Consider the following 19,239-nt stretch of genomic DNA (forward strand, 5'->3'; position numbering starts at 1 on the left):
CTTCCAACCCAAATGGCATACTGGGTGCTAGTGGGGTCAGGGGTGGCTAGGGGGCTCCTGAGCCTCACGAGCCTCACCATCCAGGTACTCCAGCAGCACGGGCATGGTTGTCTCCCACCGCTGGCCCAGGAAAGGGTGGATATTCTGATGCATAACCTTCAGGAGGCGCAGGGAGGCCGCTCCACGCCCATCTCCCAGGTAGGGATTAGAAGACACAACCTGAAGGAGAGAAAGGGGGGTTGCCTAAGCATGGAGCCACCTGCCATCTCCCGGCCACAGTGCCCAACCTGGGGACCAGCTTCCCAGGGGTGAAGGGAAAACCAGCAAACACGGGGGCAAGGAATGCCAATGAGATGGTGGCAAGGGTCAGGCTTGCCACAGAGCTGACAGGGACTCTGGGGCCGAGAGGCCACTCTTCTATCAGAGTAAGCACAGTCACGCTGACACCTACTAGAATGTCCCATGAAGGATGGTGTCAGCCCGTGTGCTGAGACACAGTAACAGACCCGTTGCTTACCAGCAGTCGTGTGGTCATAGCGAAGGGAGACGGGAGGTTTGCTGGACAAGAAACATGGAAACAGTTACAAGGCAGGGATAGGATAAAAGATGGGACCATAGGCACAAGCAGGCAGCTGGGGTGGGACAACATTCAAAAGCAGCCGGGGGTGGGGTGGGGTAGGGGGGTGTCAGAAGCAGGGGGGCAAGGGCAAGGCAGAGAGCTGAGAGAGGATAAGGTGTAAGGGCATCATGGCGTCGGTGGGGTCAGCCAGGGGCACGGTGGTTGGGCCTCCACACCATTCGCGTTGTACTGGATGAGGAAATCATCTGCCCCAGCCTCCTGCCTCTTCAGGGCTAAGTGCACAAGGCTCCTGCAGAGCGGGGTGAGGGCTGCAGTGAAGCGCACCGGGGTGAGGAACTCGAGGAGGTAGGGCCAGAGAACCTGAAGGACAGAGGGCCACGGTCTGTGGACTGCAAGCGGGCGGGCACGGCCTCCGGGGCAGTAGAGATGTCAGAACTGGATCTCCACTGCTGTACAGGAGCAGGGTAGTTTGAGAGGGGCCGATGCTAAGACAGACAGTGTGTCCGGCCATTGCTGAGAGATCCTCTGCGCACTGTCCGGCCATTGTCCCCTGGAGGCCACACTCTCCGCTCCAAGCCAGGGACGGGGAGGGCAGGAAATCTTGGACTGGGAAAGCTCAGGCAGCCAGTCTTGGGTCAGAGACACGCACACTCACACTGTTCATCCTGTCCACCGTGGTGCTGACCAGGTAGAGGGTGCGGATACTGACAGCCCGCACGCTATCTGCCGCCAGGTCCTCCCCATCAGGGCCAGGCTTCTCAGGCTGGAGGAAGAGGCAAACGAGAGCACGTGTGGATGACTGTCCACACACCAAGGTTAGCATGAGATGGACCACGAGGTCCATCAAGGTTAGCACAAGAAGGGGAAAGGCTGGCAGAAAAGGAAACGCAGCAGACTCACCAACCCTGCCCCTGAGAGGATGTCTGTCAGCTCCCACAGGCAAGCACACCAAAATCACTTAAGAAAAGCTGGTGGGATGGCTCAGTAAGTGCTTTCTGTGTGAGACTGACAAGCTGAGTTTGATTTCAGGATCCAGTGGGCCAAGGAGAGACCTAAAGTTGTCCTCTAAGCTGTATATGTGGTTTATGGAATGTGTGTGTGTGCACACACACACATACAATCTCTCTCTTCCTCTCCCTCCATCTCTCCTTCCCTCCTTCCGTCCGTCCCTGCCTCTGTTTCTGTCTCCTATAAGCTACTGACTCCAAGGTTCCTTGGCTCAGCAAGTCACAGTACTTGCTGTCAAGCCTACTAACCTGAGTTGGATCCCCAGAATTTACATGGTGGAAGGGGAGAACCAACAAACCGTCCTCGGACCTCCAAAAGGCACCTCCATCCACACATACTTGTGGACACAGTAAGTAAATATTTTTAATTTGGGGGTGGGATATCGACTTTTAGAAGATTCTTCTCTCAGGCTGGAGAGATGGCTCTGAGGTTAAGAGCACTGACTGCTCTTCCAGAGGTCCTGAGTTCAATTCCCAGCAACCACATGGTGGCTCACAACCATCTGTAATGGGCTCCACTGCCCTCTTCTGGTGTGTCTGAAGACAGCTACAGTGTACTCACAAACATAAAATAAATAAATAAATCTTTTAAAAAATTCTCTCATATATTCCATTCTGAATGCAGTGTCTCCTCCCTCCTCCCCTCCTAGTCTCCACCCCACTCTCTACACACCCCTCTTCCATTTCTCTTCAGAAGAGGCAGCCTCCCATGGACATCAACCAAATATATATGTATTAACAACAACAACTAATTTATAGTACCTACTAGGGGAGTCTATTCAACTTCTGATAGCAACTTACTGGGACTAAAGACTGAAACAGAGGACATGGCGTTCTTCAGTTCTTGTCTAATAACCTACAAGCTACTACTGTGAAGACGCAGAGGGCAAAGCAGGCACCGGGCTGGCAATCGCTCACATGTGAGAGAACTTTGGGACCCATTGGTGGGAGAAGTGGGAAATGAAAAACACCTCCCACAGTACTTCCACAAGTACACCAGTACCTACACACATACAAATAAATAAAATGTCAAGAACATTAGTGGCTAGAGAGATGGCTCAGTGGTTAAAAATGTCTGCTGCTCTCCAGCACTCGGGAGGCAGAGGCAGGCAGATTTCTGAGTTAGAGGCCAGCCTGGTCTACAAAGTGAGTTCCAGGACAGCCAGGGCTATACAGAGAAACCCTGTCTCGGAAAAACAAAAACAAACAAACAAAAAAAGAGATGGGCCAGCAAAACTGCTCTTACAGAGGACCTGGTTTGATTCCCAGCACCCGCGTGGTAGCTCACAACCATTCATAGCTCCAGTTCCAGGGAATCCACTGCCCCTTTCTGGTCTCTATAGGCACTAAGCATACACGTGATGTGCATACATACATGCAGGCAAGTATTCATACACATAAAAAAGAAATCTAAAATTTTAAATTATACTTTAAAGGATAGACACTGAGTCCTGTTTGGGCACTGTACATAGTGGCAGAAGCACTAGAAGAAGACAACTCGTGGTGGTTTGAGAGAGAATTGTTGCCTGTAGGCTCGGATATTTGAATGCTTGGTCCCCAGTTAGTAGTGCTGATTGGGGGAGATTGTGGCATCTTAGGAGGTGGAGCCTTGCTGGAGGAAGGATGCCACTGGGGCAGGCTTTGAGTGGGCTTGCCCACTCTCTGTTCTCTCTCTGCTGCATGCTTGCATTTGAAGATGTGAGCACTCAGGTGTCTGCTCCTACCAGGCCAGCTACTTGCTACTATATCTCTACCATAGTGGACTCTGATCCCTCTGGAACCAGAAGCCCAAACAAACCCTCCCTCCTATAAGTTGCCTTGGTCATGGGGTTTTATCATAGCAACAGATTCAGAGCTGACCTTAGGACAATCTAGCTTTTCTCATTCCAAGAAACCAGATCCAGAGCTCACAGCTCAGGAACTGGAGCGCTTACTAGTTACTGTATGACCAGACTGCCCACTCCACCGCACAGTTTCCGTACTAGCGAGTCAGTGCCCAGTGCATACTAAGAAGCCCAATGCCACCTGGCTCCACTCACCTGCTATTTACAGTCTACATTACCACGTCTTACCCTGCTCTCCTTCAAAAGAAATTGGTGTTTAATAACTTTAAATAGGAGAAAGCCAAAGTTTCTGTCTTCTGCCTCTGCTTGAGTTGGGTATCTGTTGAGTGGACTCACAGGATGCAGAGACCCTGACTCAGCAACCAAAGGGACCCTCAGCCCACGCAGCCCACGCAGCCCCCTGCTGCCAGGCCAGATGCTCTGGGTAACCAGTGCTAACAGCGCTCATGAGAAACACAGGCTGAAGAGCCTGACACCCAAGAAATCCAGAAGCAGGTGCGTCCTTACCTCCTCGGCGGGCAGGGCACACTGCTGCACAATGTACTCAACCATCACCTCTCCTCCAGGCTGCTCCAAGTAGCCGTGGTGGGCCATGGCACTGATCACCTGCACCACAGCCCGTTTCACCTGCCCAGAACCGAGAGAAGGTCAGCAAGGGCCTCAGGGGCCACATCTGGTCCTGTGCTACATTTGCACCCACACCTGCACCCACATCTGTATCAGCACCATACCCACACACACCTACACACCTGCAACCACATCTGTATCAGCACCATACCCACGCCCACACACACCTGCACCCACATCTGTATCAGCACCATACCCACGCCCACACACACCTACACACCTGCACCCACATCTGTATCAGCACCATACCCACACACACCTACACACCTGCAACCACATCTGTATCAGCACCATACCCACGCCCACACACACCTGCACCCACATCTGTATCAGCACCATACCCACGCCCACACACACCTACACACCTGCACCCACATCTGTATCAGCACCATACCCACGCCCATACACACAGTGCCTACAGCTGGGCCTGCATCTATACTCACACACACTGGTTTGTATACGTACACCACACCCGTACCTACAGCCGCACTTGCACCTACACTTACACACACATTGGTTTATACATCTACGCCCACATCTGTACCCACAACTGCTGCAATCCCCAGCGCCTCGCTTCACGGAAGCCTGCTCAGCTCTCAGCTAGCAGTCTGTTAGCCACCTGTGACACGTGCAGCTCTGCAAGGGAAGGCCTCGTTTCCTGCTCTCCCACACACTTTTGTCCCTTCCTCCCAGCCCTTCAGAAGTCACCTTATCTCACCAACTGCATCCTCTATGGGCTTTTACCAGGCTTCATCCTCAAGTCTATAAAAACGGCTCTGATGAAAGCCTGCTCCAAATCGCCCTGACCTCCAGCTTGACCTCCCACTTATACTCAGGGAGTTTTGGTGCATAACAGACGAGTCCCATCTGCACTGTTCATCTAGACGTAAGCTATAGGACTGGTGTCCTTCAGGACTGGCTCTCTTGGGTGACACCTGTGTTTCCTATGATGTGCTATGGTCCTGGTTGTTTGACCCCTCCCCCAGGCAATGTCTCCCAGGCCTCTGCCTGTTGCCCAAGCATGCCTAGTTCTGAGGCTGCATGGCCAGCCTGATAAAGCCACATCAGTGACATTTACTCAGAGCCTCTGGCTCACTTACCCTAACAGACCCCAGCCTTAGCCCTTTGTACAAGTCTCTCAGGAGCCTTCAGCTCCATCCTGAAAGTGCTGCCCCTTCCTGGAATGTTGCCTCGAGTGTGGATTCCCCAAGGAAGCTTCCTGGGAGTCTCACCTCCTGATAGCCTCACACCTGATCATCTAATGTGACTATGGGAACAGGGTGGTCTGGGTTGGTAGCCATCTGCCCAGGCTGAGTGCGCACCCACGTGCTCACTCCATACTGTGGACAGCTCATTGTCTGGACCCACAATGAGGGAATATGTAGGTTAGAAAGCTGGGATTTAGAGTTTGTGTCAGGAGCTCCTGCAGAAATAACAGCAGGATACACAGGAGGTCCCTGGAAGCAGCCAGGGCGGCACAGATGCTGCAGTGCTCTCAGGAAGGGCTAGGGTCCTGCTGCCTCTGAGCAGGCCAGCCCTACTAACACCGTAGTGCTCAGAAGGCTAGGGAGTCCTGCCTTGCCCAAAAAGGAGTCTAATCTGTTTCCTGGGCTCCTTGAGATATCCTACTTGGTAAGAGTGTGTCATGATCTGGGACCAGAGACATCTCCCATAGTCAAAGTCTAGAATGCAGGTGGGAACCTGTAGGCCACATGCTATCAGTCCCATCTTCAGAGGGGCTGGAGGCTGAGTGTGGCCATACAGACAGTCCAGCACATCCCCGTGACAGGGCTCTAAGACTAAAGGAATGACCTTGGTTGACAATGCTCCCAGGTGTGGGCACACAGTGCTGCCAGGGGGAGGGGGGGTTGGCTAACACTGCCCAGCTCACAGAAGGCAATGGGAAGCTTCAGGTTTGTCCCTCCTGAACTCTGTCCCCAGGGGCTCTTTCCCAGCTGATTTCTGTTTTTGAGACAAAAATCTAATTATGTAGCTGAAGATTGCCAGAACTCCTATTTCCGACTCCCAAGTGCTTAGATGACAATCATGAGTCACCACACCCAGCCCCCTAGCAGAGTTCAACTACTCCCGAGTTGAAAGTGGTGAGGATACCTGCTGCCTGAGTTCCCTGAGTCCTTCGTGAATAGCAGATCTGGGGGTGGAGCTGGAGCACTCTGGGCCTATGACAGGCACCAGCCCTGATGTGCCTTGGGCTCACTACCAGTTCACTAAGACAATGTGGAGATGTAGTCTGCCCACACTGCATGTGTGCATCTCTCTGCCTGCTTGCGCCCAGAGGCTGGTAGGATAGGAACTTCCGGTGCTCTGGCCGCTCTTCTGTTGGCTGCTCACGATGAGCCAAACGGCCTGGTCTGTTCCCATAGTGACCCAGGCCAACCTTCCACTGTACCTTATCGTTGGTGTCCAGAAGAGGCAGCCTCATGGAGGAGAGGATAAAGGGCTGCTTAGCCTCCATCTGAGCGGCTGCAAGAGACAAACAAGGTGGCTTAGTGCCTGCTACCCAAGGCCAGCCATCCTATCTGCATCTACCTTGATGTCTAGGCCTCAAAGGGTCTGGCCTCACTTGTTCCTCATGTCAAAGGAGAAATGGGCATAAACCCATCCCCCCCACCCCCAAATAACATTTTACCTAATCCAAAAGCTAAAAAGGATTTTTAAAAAATTCTCCTTAGGGTCCTTGTGCATGAAGAACTGTGCTCTCTAATCCTGTGAGGCTGCAACTCCTGCAGGGCTAGGGCAGGCACAGGGCAGGACCCTGCAGAGTGAAGGGACCAGGGAAGTGCCTGTTAGACAGGAGCCCCAGCAAAGCCAGCTAAGACATCTGTTCTGCCCTTTTTCCACTGCTAAATGGTGCACCCACTCTGAGAATGGCCAGTTCTGGGTAAGTGAATTTAAGCAAAGCTCTTTGTATCACATGCTCACTTGCGCTCCCTACCAAATAAACTTGCCTTGCCATATGTAGCTGGCTTTTTTGAGTCACCTTTCAAAACAATCGTTCTCTGGCTCATACAAAAGAGGTCATCATGAAAGCACAGTATCAGTAAGAGGCACAGGAGGGGCTGGGAGTGAAGCCCACACATGCACCTAAGGGGCAGCCGTAATGTAGAATACTGAGGCCACTAGGAACAGAATTCTAATTCTGCTCTGAGTCTGTTTTCTGCAAGCCCCACCCCTCTTTCCTACAAACTGTAAGGCGCTGTGACATTACATTTCTCAACCCCTAGCCTAAGCAAACAATGATTAGGATGATGAATTTAAAGGGGCTACGGGTGTTAGAGCAATCACTCAGTGGTTATGGGGTGCTGGGGGGATGGCTCAGTGGTTAGGAGGTGTTGGAGTGATGGCTCAGTGCTTAGGGGGTGTTGGAGGGATGGCTCAGTGCTTAGGGGGTGCTGGGGGGATGGCTCAGGGCTTAGGGGGTGTTGGAGGGATGGCTCAGTGCTTAGGAGGTGCTGGAGGGATGGCTCAGTTGTTATGGGGTGCTGGAGGGTTGGCTCAGTGGTTAAGAGCAAATACTGTTCTTTCAGAGGAATGAGTTCATTTCTCAAACCCAGATCAGGTGGCTCACAGCCAGCTCCAGGGAACTCAGGCACCTTGGTCTCTGGGCACTTACACGCCTGTGTACATATCCACAGGCAGACTACACAGATAAACTAAAATAAGTTAAAAAGAAAAAAGAAAAAGATAAAACCTAAGGTGGGCTGTGGCCGGTAGCTCAGTGCGTGACGGTGCTACCACCAAGACCGTAAGCAGTGCTCCGTGGGACCAACATGGCAGAAGGAGAACCGACTTCTGCCAAGTTGTCCTCTGATGCCCACCCCTCTTCACGGCACTCACACACCCATAGTGAGTAAATCAATTAATTAAAGGAGTGTGATTTGAGCACATCTTGTTACAAAGCTAACTGGTTGGCAGCTGAGGCAGTAAGTAGAGAAGTGGCTCCCATTCTGGGGAAGTCACAGTAGTGCCGCTGTGAAGGAGCTGCTGTCAATCACCAGTCTGCTTAACGTCTGGAGTTTCTCACATGACCCAGACCAACTGCTGCTGCTGCTGCTGCTGCTGCTGCTGCTGCTGCTGCTGCTGCTGCTGCTGCGGCTCTGGGGGCTCCTTCTTGCTGAGAACCAGGAACATAACCTTATATGCCAAATATGTGTGTGTGTACACATTTGTGTATGGTGTGCCCAAGCTCGCTTGTGCGCATGCGTATGTGTTGATATAGGGTTTTTCTGTGTATCCCTGGCTGTCCTGGAACTCACTCTGTAGACCAGGCTGGCCTTGAACTCCCGAGTCTTGGGATTAAAGGCATGTGCCATCACCTGACCCATCTCCTAATACTATAAAGAAGACTGAGGCCAGCCACTAAGTGCTTGACTGGACTGCACAGACACTAACCCCGGAATGAAGCCCAGAGCACCAGCCTGGCCCCGTGCAATGAGAACACTCACATTTATGAACCATTCTATATGTCTCTAGAGTGGATTTCACCTTTTGCGATAAAGTATAAATGGCTATTACGAAGTGGCTATCACCGGATGTGATAAATGCCTGTAACCCCAACACTCAGAAGGAAGCAGGAGGAGCATCAGCTCCAGGTCAGCGGAGGAGGCTGACACAGGGAGCTAGCGTGTTCAAAGCCAACCTAGACCATAGAGCAAGACCCTAGACTAAAAGGGAAAAGAGGCTGGAGAGATGGCTCAGCAGGTAAGAATTAGTACTGCTCTAGTAGAGGACCTGGGTTCAGACCCCTGAACTCACATCAGGCAGCACACAAGCACTGTAACTCCAGCACAGCATCAAATGCCTTTCGACCTCCATGGGCTCCTGCACATGAGCTCGCGCAGGCACACGCACACACACACATAATAAATAAACTTTTTTTTAAAGGAAAGAAAATAGGGAAGAAAAATGAGGGCACTGGGCACAATACAAGTAATAACTGCTTGTGACAATGTAGAGGCAGTTTGGTAAGAATGTCATCCCAGCCAGGTGGTTGCTCACACCTTTAATCCCAGAACTCAGGAGGCAGAGGCAGGAAGACCGCTGAGTTCAAGGCCAGCCTGGTGTACTGAGAGAGCTCCGGGATAACTAGAGCTATGCAGAGAAACTCTGTCTCAAAAAACAAACAGCCCCACCCTAAGATACTCCATGGTCTAGGCCCTACCTCCTCTGGAGCCACCACAACAAAGCCTGTTAAGGATCTTGACAGTACAAGTCGGGCGTGGTGGCACACGCCTTTAATCCCAGCATTTGGGAAGCAGAGGCAGGCAGATTTCTGAGTTCGAGGCCAGCCTGGTCTACAAAGTGAGTTCCAGGACAGCCAGGGATACACAGAGAAACCCTGTCTTGAAAAACAAAACAAAAAAACAAAACAAAAAAAAATCATAAAATCCAGAAAAATGAGAGGTCTGTAAACGCTCAGACAACAGAGATTCTAAGTCTGATCCAAGGCAAATTTTGCAGTGCTTGGGAAATGTTGAAGAGTGGTCATGACCTTAAAACTGAGACGGCCGGAGAGATGGCTCAGTGGTTAAGAGCACTGACTTCTCTTCCTGGGGTCCTGAGTTCAATTCCCAGCAACCACATGGTGGCTCACAACCATCTGTAATGGGATCCAATGCCCTCTTCTGGTGTGTCTGAAGACAGCTGCAGTGTACTCACACACATTAAATAAATAAATATTTTTTTAAAAAAACTGAGATAGGAATTAAAGACGGTAACAGCACGACACTTGTGTGAAGACAGTCACCAGGAAGTACGCACCCTCCATGCTACAGGACGGAGCTCTTTCCAGAGTGCTGGTGAGAGCCGCACAAGAGCGTGGCTGTGCTCAGCATCACTCAATTACACCACTGTGTGTTATGTTATCTAAAAGAAATAAATGTAAAACCAGGCCTGGAGGGGTAGCCAAGTGGTCAGAGTGCTGGGCTAACATGCACGAAGGAAGCTGAAGGTTGAATCCCGGCACTGAATAAGGACAAGTCCAGGGGTGAACACCCGGAATCCCAGCACTAGGGAGGTGGCGCCGGGAGGACGAGGAGTTCAAGGGCTCTTTCAGCCGTAAAATAAATTCAAGGCCAGCCTGGGATACCTGATATCCTGTGTTTTAAATAATCAAATGAAACAAAAAACAAACAAACAAAAATTAATCAATGAGCACGCCTCTAGTCCCAGCACTTGGGAGGCAGAGGCAGGCGAATCTCTGAGTTTGAGGCCAGCCTGGTCTACAGAGTGAGTTCCAGGACAACCAGGGCTATGTAGAGAGACCCAACTTCAAAACAAAACAAAACAACCAAAAAAGAAAACAAAACAAGGGCTGGAGAGATGGCTCAGTGGTTAAGAGCACTGACTACTCTTCCAAAGGTCCTGAGTTCAAATCCCAGCAACCACATGATGGCTCACAACCATCTGTACAGCTACAGTGAACTCATATACATAAATATAAATAATTTATATTTTATATAAATAAAATAAATAAATAAATCTTAAAAAAAGTAGTCAGACTCTGAAGGGCGGACACCACACTTAAAAAAAATAAAACAAAACAAACAAATCAGTGGACAGTCTCTAGAAAGAGAGTCAAATAGAAATATTATTTACATATAAAGACATACATGGTTACATGTAAACATCCTGGAGAGAGTATTCACTTTCAAAGGACCTGGGTTTGAGTCTTAGTGCCCGTATGTCAGCTCACAACCATCTGTAAGTCAAGTTCCAGAATCAGACACACTCTCCTGGCTCCCTGGGCACCAGATAAGCACACACCACACAGAAACACATGCACACAAAACACCCACACCCACATAAAATAATTAAAAAAAAAACCAAAAAAGGAAAATCTTCAAAGTAGGCACAGTGTATATATGCCTTTGACCCTATCATGCACTCGGGAGGCAGATCTCTATGAGTTCAAGGTCAGCCTGCTATACTTAGTGAGAAATTACCTAGTGAGACCCCTGTCTCAAAAACACAAAAGCAAAACCAAAAAACAAAGTAAGCACAGCTAGCCTCTGGAATCTGAGGGCTGAAGACACAAAGGTGTGACTCATAAAGCAAGAAATCTAAAATTCACCTGCGTCCTGGCTGAGACTCTCATTCAAGTTCATCTTTAGATTCCTGGGGTTTCGGGTTTCTCGGGGAGCAACGGAAGGTCAGCTTTATGTTCCCCGAGTTACTCTCCTGCTCCTAGCTTACAGGTTTTCCATCCACAGGAGAAGGGATACAAACCTGAGCCCAGAGCGCCACCTAGTGTTCGAGGCTCAGACAGCAGCAGGCACAGATCAAACTAGACTCCATGAAAAGAAAGTCTGTGTGCGCCACCCTTGCCCTTCTGGGGGGGGGTGGGGGGGGTGTTGGGGTTTTACTGACTTGGGCAACCTTGGGATAGGTGGCTTGTTTGGTAGCCTGGAACACAGAACAGCTAAGCAGCGGCTTGCTGCAAGAGGAGTTACTCTGTCTAGTCTTTACTAGGTATCTTGGAAGAACAGAATGCATTCACCTAGTGGTGTTAAGACAGACGCACACCTGCAACCTGAAACTCTGCTCCTAGATACGCGTCCATCAAAGTGGGCACAGGGAGAACAGAAAGAGAAGCAGTCTTCATTAGGGTAACAAACCGGAAGAGCCCACGTCCCTGGCTAACAAATGAGCACCTTGGGGATTAGTTCACTATACATTTCACAGGAAAATAAGTCAGATACAAAACGTTCCACGGTGTGCAATCTCTCACTCCTTATACAACATGCAAAACAGTCACACGCTCTTGTGCAGGAAGCTGCCCTTCCTGACCTGGCAACGGCCCCCGGGCACTGTCATCTGTTCTTTGTTCTTCATCCAGGTGGGAATAATGGGCTGTGTTATCACTTACTGAAAACAACAGCTACTATCTGTAGTATTCCTGTAGGTGAGCTGTACTTCAAATATTTAAGAGCATCTCAACTCTGTACTGATGAAGGTGAGAAGTTCTCTAAGGTAATCTACAGAAAGAAACGAAGCACACTATGGACTGTCTCCAGTAGAGAAAATTCTGTTTCTTGTATGCAGACATATGACATGCCCAGAGAAAGAACATAGAGGAAAAAAAATGAAAATATAGGTAAACACAGAGTGCCTTCTGAAATACACTTCAATAAAAAAAAAATCATTTTACTGTCATGAAGTCAATAAGAGCATCACACGGCTGGATGCAGGCATCCAGTCAAATGCTGCCTGTGGTGGTGCTCACCTTTAATCCCAACACTCAGGAGGCAGAGGCAGGTGGATCTCTGTGAGTCTGAGGCCAGCCTGGTCTACAGAGCGAGTTCTCAGAAGGGCAGGGCTATATAGAGAGACTGTCAAAAAAAGAAAGAAAGAAAGAAAAGAAAAGAAGAGAAAAGAGAAAAGAAAAGAAAGGAAAGGAAAGGAAAAGAGGTATCCAGTCAAACAAGCCCTGCCCAGCCCTGAATGCTGCATGCCTCACTGAACGTCTACACAGCTAGAAGCCCATTCTGAAGCCATGCAGCATCTGCTATAGTTTTATATTTTCACTATCAATGAATTTTTATATACCTAACCATCTTATCCATCAAACCCATCACCACCACCAAAACAACCAAACAAGAAAACAATGGCAGAGTTGGAACTAGAAAATAACATACTTTTCATTTGCCCTTGCCCAACCCATGTGGCCTTTCACCTGAATCCCGGTCCACTGGTGAACTCTTAAATGTAAACATGCACGCATGCAAGCACACACACACACACGCACACACACACACACACGCACACGCACCCTAAACAACCACTACCAAGAGTCTACTTCTGGTGCCTTAACCACTGCCAGAAGAGCCCAGGCAACGGGATGTTCCTTTCTGAACCTCCTATCTAATGCCACTCAATGTGACCTGTGATGGTTTGTTTATGTTTGGCCCAGGGAGTGGCGCTTTTAGCAGGTATGGCCTTATTGGAGTAGGTGTGTCACTGCGGGCGTGGTCTCTAAGACTCTCATCCTAGCTGCCTGGAAGCCAGTATACTGTTAGCAGCCTTCAGATGAAGATGGAGAAATCTCAGCTCCTCTTGCACCACGCCTGCCTGGATGCTGCCATGCCATGATGATAATGGACTGAACCTCTGAACCTGTAAGCCAGCCCCAATTAAATGTTGTCCTTTATAAGACTTGCCTTGGCCCCTGTGGGGCTGGAGAGATGGCTCAGCGGTTAAGAGCACTGACTGCTCTTCTGGAGGTCCTGAGTTCAAATCCCAGCAACCACATGGTGGCTCACAACCATCCATAACGAAATCTAATTACATATAATAAATAAATAAATCTGGGCTGGCGAGATGGCTCAGTGGGTAAGAGCACCCGACTGCTCTTCTGAAGGTCCGAAGTTCAAATCCCATCAACCACATGGTGGCTCACAACCACCCGAAATGAGATCTGATGGCCTCTTCTGGTGTGTCTGAAGACAGCTACAGTGTACTTACATTAAATTAAAAAAAAAAAAAAAAGTAAAAAAAAAAAAAAAAAATCTAAAAAAAAAAAAAGACTTGCCTTGGTCATGGTGTCTGCTCACAGCAGTAAAACCCTAACTAGGGCATGACCCATGGCCACTCTTTGCCGACCTCTGACAGGGCATGAATAGAACTCACCAGACCACACCCACGCGTACAACTCTAATTACCGTTATGAAACTCATTGCTCAATAGGTTTGCTTATTTCAATCAAATAAGTCTCCCTTAAAAGCAGGAACCTGGGGGCTGAAAGTGTTACTCAGAGGGAGAACAGTGCCCAGCGTGTGTGGAACCCTAAGTTCTAACCTGTGGTGGTTTGGTTGGAAATGGCCCCCAGTTGGTGGAAGAGTTAGGGAAGGATTAGGAGATGTGACTTTGTTGGAGGAGGTGTGTCACTGGGGACAGGTTCTGAGCTTCTAAAGTCCTGGCTGCTTCCAGTTATCAGATGTCTGCCCATGAGCACTTGCTCTCAATTGTCACCGGCCTCCAAATACACCTCTTCTTCTGATAAAGTTCCCTTGCTCACGGTGTCTCATCACAGCAATAACCAAAACACAGTTCAATCTCGAAGACCGCCAAGCTAAAACACTACCACTAACAGTAATTCATAGTAGGCTGTTTCGGTCATCCAAACGATGGGCATGACCCTGGTGCTGTCCCACACTGGACCTGGCACAGGTGGCCAGGCTGCAGCACAGGAGGCTCTTACCAGCCGAGTTGATAATGTGTCTCAGGATCTGCAGGGTGCCCACGCGGAGCCTCTCGTTGCTGGTGTCCAGCCTGGGCAGTAAGAAGGCCAGCAGACGGTCAGGAGAGCAGCAGGCTGCAGGGCGACATGCGCATCAGATACTGTCTAACAGTCTCTGCTCCATGCCTGCACCCTAAGCTCGCCAGGGCTGAGTCTGTTCACGCTGGTCATTCTGTAACTGCCGCTTGGCAGGACAGGGAAGGCAAAACTCACCGTGGGGAGTGCAAGAGACTCAATTTTCTGGCCATCAATTCCCCCAGGGTTTCCTTGAGTAGCTGTATAGAGTGAAGAGTCAAACTAACACATAGGGGACTCTAACACCAAAGGGGTAGCACTGCATGTGAGACTCAGACCTGGGGTCACCAGGACCAGTGGGTTCATCCCAACCTAATTCATGGGGAACCCACGAGGGACCCCTCAGAGATCCTCCTGCTTCGGGGTTGGTCTGCAGCTAGAGAACAATTCGCAAACACTCAGACGCTGACCCTGTACCGACCTCTAACTTGGACCTATATCACTGCCAATGGGAACCTTTTGGAAATTACCAAGATTGAGTTCTCTCATTTTTGTGAAGCAATGTCCATGACAGTAAAATTTGGCTCGCCCTCCCCCCACACTCTGGGCCAGCTGGACCAGTCTCTCAGCTTCCTCCCTCCAGACTCTAGGTGGGTGCTGATGTCACTGGTCTTCAGTGGCAGGAAAGTCACAAGCCTCTGCCTGACCCTCAAGCTGGCAAGCAGGCTGAGACAGGATGCAGGCACCAGGGGCAGATCTGGTAGACCAGGCTCTGACTGATCTAGACCAACAGGCTCCAGGTGGTGAGGGTGGGGGTGGGGGTGGGGTCAGGTAGTGCCAGACTGATGGCCAGAGTCAGACAGCCACATGCAAATGTGGAAGTGGATGAGGGTCAAGGAAGGAATGTGTGGGATGGGAGACAGAAGCCTCTAGGCTGAGACAAGCAGAGCTAGATAGAACACACATTCCAGTGAAGAGCAGAACTCGCAGGCTGTAACCAAGACCAAGGCTCTGCTTGAGGCCCTAACCCTGCCTCAGCCTGAGACAAAAAGCCATTACCCCCCTCAAAGAGGACAGCAGACCAGGCTTCAGGGCACACGATTGTAACTCTGGTATTTGGGACCCCAATGCAGAAGGATCATGAACTCAAGGACAGTTGAGCCAAAAGAACAGTGAGATCTTGTGTTGGTTTTAATTAATAATAATAATAATAATAATAATAATAATAATAATAATAATAGACAACAGACAACCGGCTCAGACACGTCCTCTGAGGCTTCCTCACACAGAAGCCAGCACCCCACCCGGGCCACCACTCACCCAGCACCGTGAAGCAGCGAAGCACCTCCTTCTGGCTGTTCATCACCAGGGGGCTCGAGGACTCCACAGGCACACAAATCTGCTCCGGGAGACAGGACAGCGGTTATGGTGACAGACTCACTGTCATATCAGGGCCCTGCTGTGCAATGGGTAGGTGGCTCTACCTCACCTAGGGGTACTGGAAAGGATTTTATCGTTGCTGTTTTTGTATTTAGAAAAATTTTAAAGGGGGGTCTGGAGAGATGGCTCAGTGGTTAAGAGGTCTAGCTGCTCTCCCAGAGGGCTGGGGTTTAATTCTCAGCACCCGCATGGCGGCTCACAACTGTAACTGGAGCAGCAGAGGACTTGAAGCCTCTTCTAATCTCTGTGGGTCCCCGGCACAAGGTACACAGATAACTATGTGGGCTAAACACCAATCATGCAAAATAAAATAATTTAAAGATCTGCTTTACTATTTAATGTGTTTGCCTGACTTGCTGGAGCCCTTGGAGGTCAAGAGGGTGGGAAGTTCCCTTGGACTAGGGTTAGACAGTTGTGAGCTGTCACGTGGGTACTGGGAATCAAACCTAACGTCAGTCTGCAAGAGCAACAACTTCTCCTAACCACTGAACCATCTCTTCAGCCTATGCTTTGTTTCTTTTGAGACATGATTCATGTAGCCGCGGCAGGCCTTGAACTCATATCTCCTGCCTCAGTGTCACTCTTAGAAGCATGTGCCACCACACTTGAAGAGGTAAGCAGTATTACAGCCCTGCTACAGCACTAGTGCTAGTTGTAATTTCTTTTCTCACTTTGTTTTGTGAGAGAGAGAGGAAGAGAGAGAGAGATTTATGTCATGTATGTGAGTACACTATTACTGTCTTCAGACATACCAGAAAAGATCCCATTGCAGATGCTTGTGAGCCACCATGTGGTTGCTGGGAATTGAACTCAGGACCTCTAGAAGAGCAGTCAGTGCTCTTAACCACTGAGCCATCTCTCCAGCCCCTTCATTTTGGTTTGCCTTTTGAGACTGATTCTTTCTACATAACCCTGGCTATCCTCGAACTCACTATGCAGATCAGACTGGCCTCAAATTGACAGAGCTCTGCCTGCCTCTGTCTCCCAAATGCTGGGATTAAAGGCACCACTCTCAGCCTAGTAAATTCTTTTTTAAAGATTTCCTCATTTTCAGCCTGTGACTTTGTCACACGCCTTTGATCCCAGTCTGAGGCCAGCCTTCTGTTCTACACAGTGAGTTCCAGGACAGCCAGGACCACACAGAGAAACCCTGTCCTGAAAAACAAAAACAAAACAAGATTTATTTTACTTTATATGAGTTTTATTTTGCCCATGAGTGTGTGTGTGTGTGTGTGTGTGTGTGTGTGTAGGGGGGTATGTGCGATGGTACCCAGGCAGAGACCAGAGAACACCTCAATGGAGTCAGCTCTTCTACCTTTATGTGGGGTTCCAGTGTGAGTGGCAAGCACCTTTACCCATGGAGCCAGCTCACGAGCCCAGTGGTGTAAGCTGTTACTGTAGGACCCCCTGATGTTGGAGCACGGGGCAGTTTGATTCCCTAACTGGCAACTTTTAGATTCTCCCCTGCTGTAAAAATGACTGTCAGCCAAACAGCCAGACATCCTACCTACCTTTATGAACCCTCCACAGACACCATGAGGGAACTACATACTCTGGTTGCTTGCTCTGGTTCTTGAAGCTACAGACTATGTTAGAACTATTTCAAAGCTTACACTGGACTTTTTGTTATAACGAGGCTTAGAGAACGCTAATGATCCTGTAGCCACTTCTACCTGGGTTAGAGAGGGAACGTCTTCTGATGGCCTACCGGAGAGCAAGTGCTGGACAGGTGCTAAAGGGCCAAGGCTGTGTGGCTCCTAGGAACATAAGCCTTTATTTGCAAGGGAACTTGGCTGTGATTGGTTTAAACACCTCTCTTCTGGCGATATTACATAGATAAGTGAGATGCTTGAGTCATTTGGTGAGTCAGCTGAGAGGCACCCAAATGCTCTGTGCAACATGGGGGTCCAATACAAGGCTTCCCTCGAGTGATCTTTTCTGGCTTGCTTTTAGTAATTGGGCCAATGAGACAGGAAGCCATAGCAGAGAACAGATCTCGGCAACAAGGGCAGAAGCAGCAAAGCCACAGCATCAGTGGCCGAGTTCAAACTGCCCAGGCTGCTTACAGCTGCGAACAACAGCTCAATGTCTGGCAGAAGGGACAGAGCCGGAGCAAGACCGCCAGCTCTAGCAGGGAGGGCAGACCTGAGACAGAAGACCAGAAGAGCCACAGGAGAGCGACTACGGACCCTGGATCTAGGGAGCTGGCCAGCCTTTAGGGCCTAAAGTCTCTCCCTCCCCAGGCCCAGGAGCTGTAACACTGGCTCCAGGTAAGTCCTGCTACTCAAGGCCAGAGTGAGAGCTGCAACGTTAGAGGCTGTAACCGGCTTCTATCAAATGCTGAGGGATACAAAAGCTGCCTAGCACCCAAACAGTGGCTTACAGCTATTTGTAACTCTAGTTGAAGAGTTCAACCAGATGCCCTCTTGTGTGAGTCAACGCCCTCTTCTGGCCACAACGGGTACTGCACATACCTGGTACACAGACATACATGCAGGCAAAACACTCATAAACATAAAACCAAATATATAAATCTTAAACAATGTTTTAAACACTCACAGTCACTACAAAGCCAGACCAAAGCTAAACACTGTCCAACCAACTATACTCAGCCTGTTTAAGAGAACAATGTAAGCAACCTTACCATCTTGGATTTCCCATCCTCAGCTTTTACAACCCAAGATAAGATGTATAGTTTTTGTTTTTGTTTTTGTTTTTCAAGACAGGGTTTCTCTGTATAGCCCTGGCTGTCCTGGAACTCACTATGTAGACCAGGCTGGCCTCGAACTTGGAAATCCGCCTGCCTCTGCCTCCCAAGTGCTGGGATTAAAGGTGTGCGCCACCACCACCCGGCTAATGTATAGCTTTAATCTGGAGCTATGTACTCTTCCCAGAATGCCCTTGACCCAGAATAATGTAGGTTGTGGTAATCATTTGCTGAAAGCGGCCAACAGGTTGAAAGAAACCTTAAGACAAATACCCCATAAAACAACATGTGGATACAGGCTGCTAACACCTGTGTGGTTTTGGGTGCTATTCAGTGTAAGTAACTTCTTCCTTTGTAAAACTGTAAAGATTTCTGTTTAAAAAAAAATAAGCCCTTCGATCCTTTCCCATACCATTTTTTTCTGCTGTTCAATAAATACAGAACAAAGAACATTATTAGGAACACACCCAGAACAGAAATACACACCAGAAGGCAAAACCAAAGGTGCCTGGGCCATATCACACACGCACACAACGGTAGGCCAGTAACCACAGACTACAGATAGACAGAAGACACGGGGAAAAATAGAGAATTCAAATTTGGATTCGCTCTTGGTCAAACTATACCAAGAGAAAGTTTCTGTTTTCATTCAGAACACACACAACTAATAAACTTTGTTAAAAAGGAAAAACTGGCCATTTTCCTGCAAAATGCATGATTCTGTTGTGGGTTTTTAGTTGTGGTTGTTGTTGTTTGTTTAT

The 19,239-nt window shown here is 49.3% G+C and overlaps 1 protein-coding gene across 6 annotated transcripts in view; it reads right to left on the reverse strand.

Annotated features, from left to right (window-relative positions):
* Window positions 1-19,239, reverse strand: part of Mroh1 (maestro heat like repeat family member 1) — a 74,771-nt gene that overhangs the window by 25,072 nt on the left and 30,460 nt on the right. For 4 of the 6 annotated variants that reach the window (XM_021183459.1, XM_021183457.1, XM_029469604.2 and 1 more), the window contains exons 11-18: window positions 15,652-15,730; window positions 14,278-14,391; window positions 6,469-6,542; window positions 3,939-4,058; window positions 1,230-1,343; window positions 796-940; window positions 518-558; window positions 78-219 (exon numbers count right to left, since the gene is read on the reverse strand). In XM_021183459.1, the coding sequence (XP_021039118.1) occupies window positions 78-219; window positions 518-558; window positions 796-940; window positions 1,230-1,343; window positions 3,939-4,058; window positions 6,469-6,542; window positions 14,278-14,391; window positions 15,652-15,730 (829 nt within the window). The remainder of the gene's footprint in view (window positions 1-77; window positions 220-517; window positions 559-795; window positions 941-1,229; window positions 1,344-3,938; window positions 4,059-6,468; window positions 6,543-14,277; window positions 14,392-15,651; window positions 15,731-19,239) is intronic. The other 2 variants (XM_021183460.1, XM_021183458.1) reach the window with 1 other exon arrangement.

Source organism: Mus caroli, unplaced genomic scaffold (genome assembly GCF_978045245.1).
Source record: "Mus caroli unplaced genomic scaffold, Mus_caroli_1 scaffold_16, whole genome shotgun sequence".
NCBI lineage: Eukaryota > Metazoa > Chordata > Mammalia > Rodentia > Muridae > Mus > Mus caroli.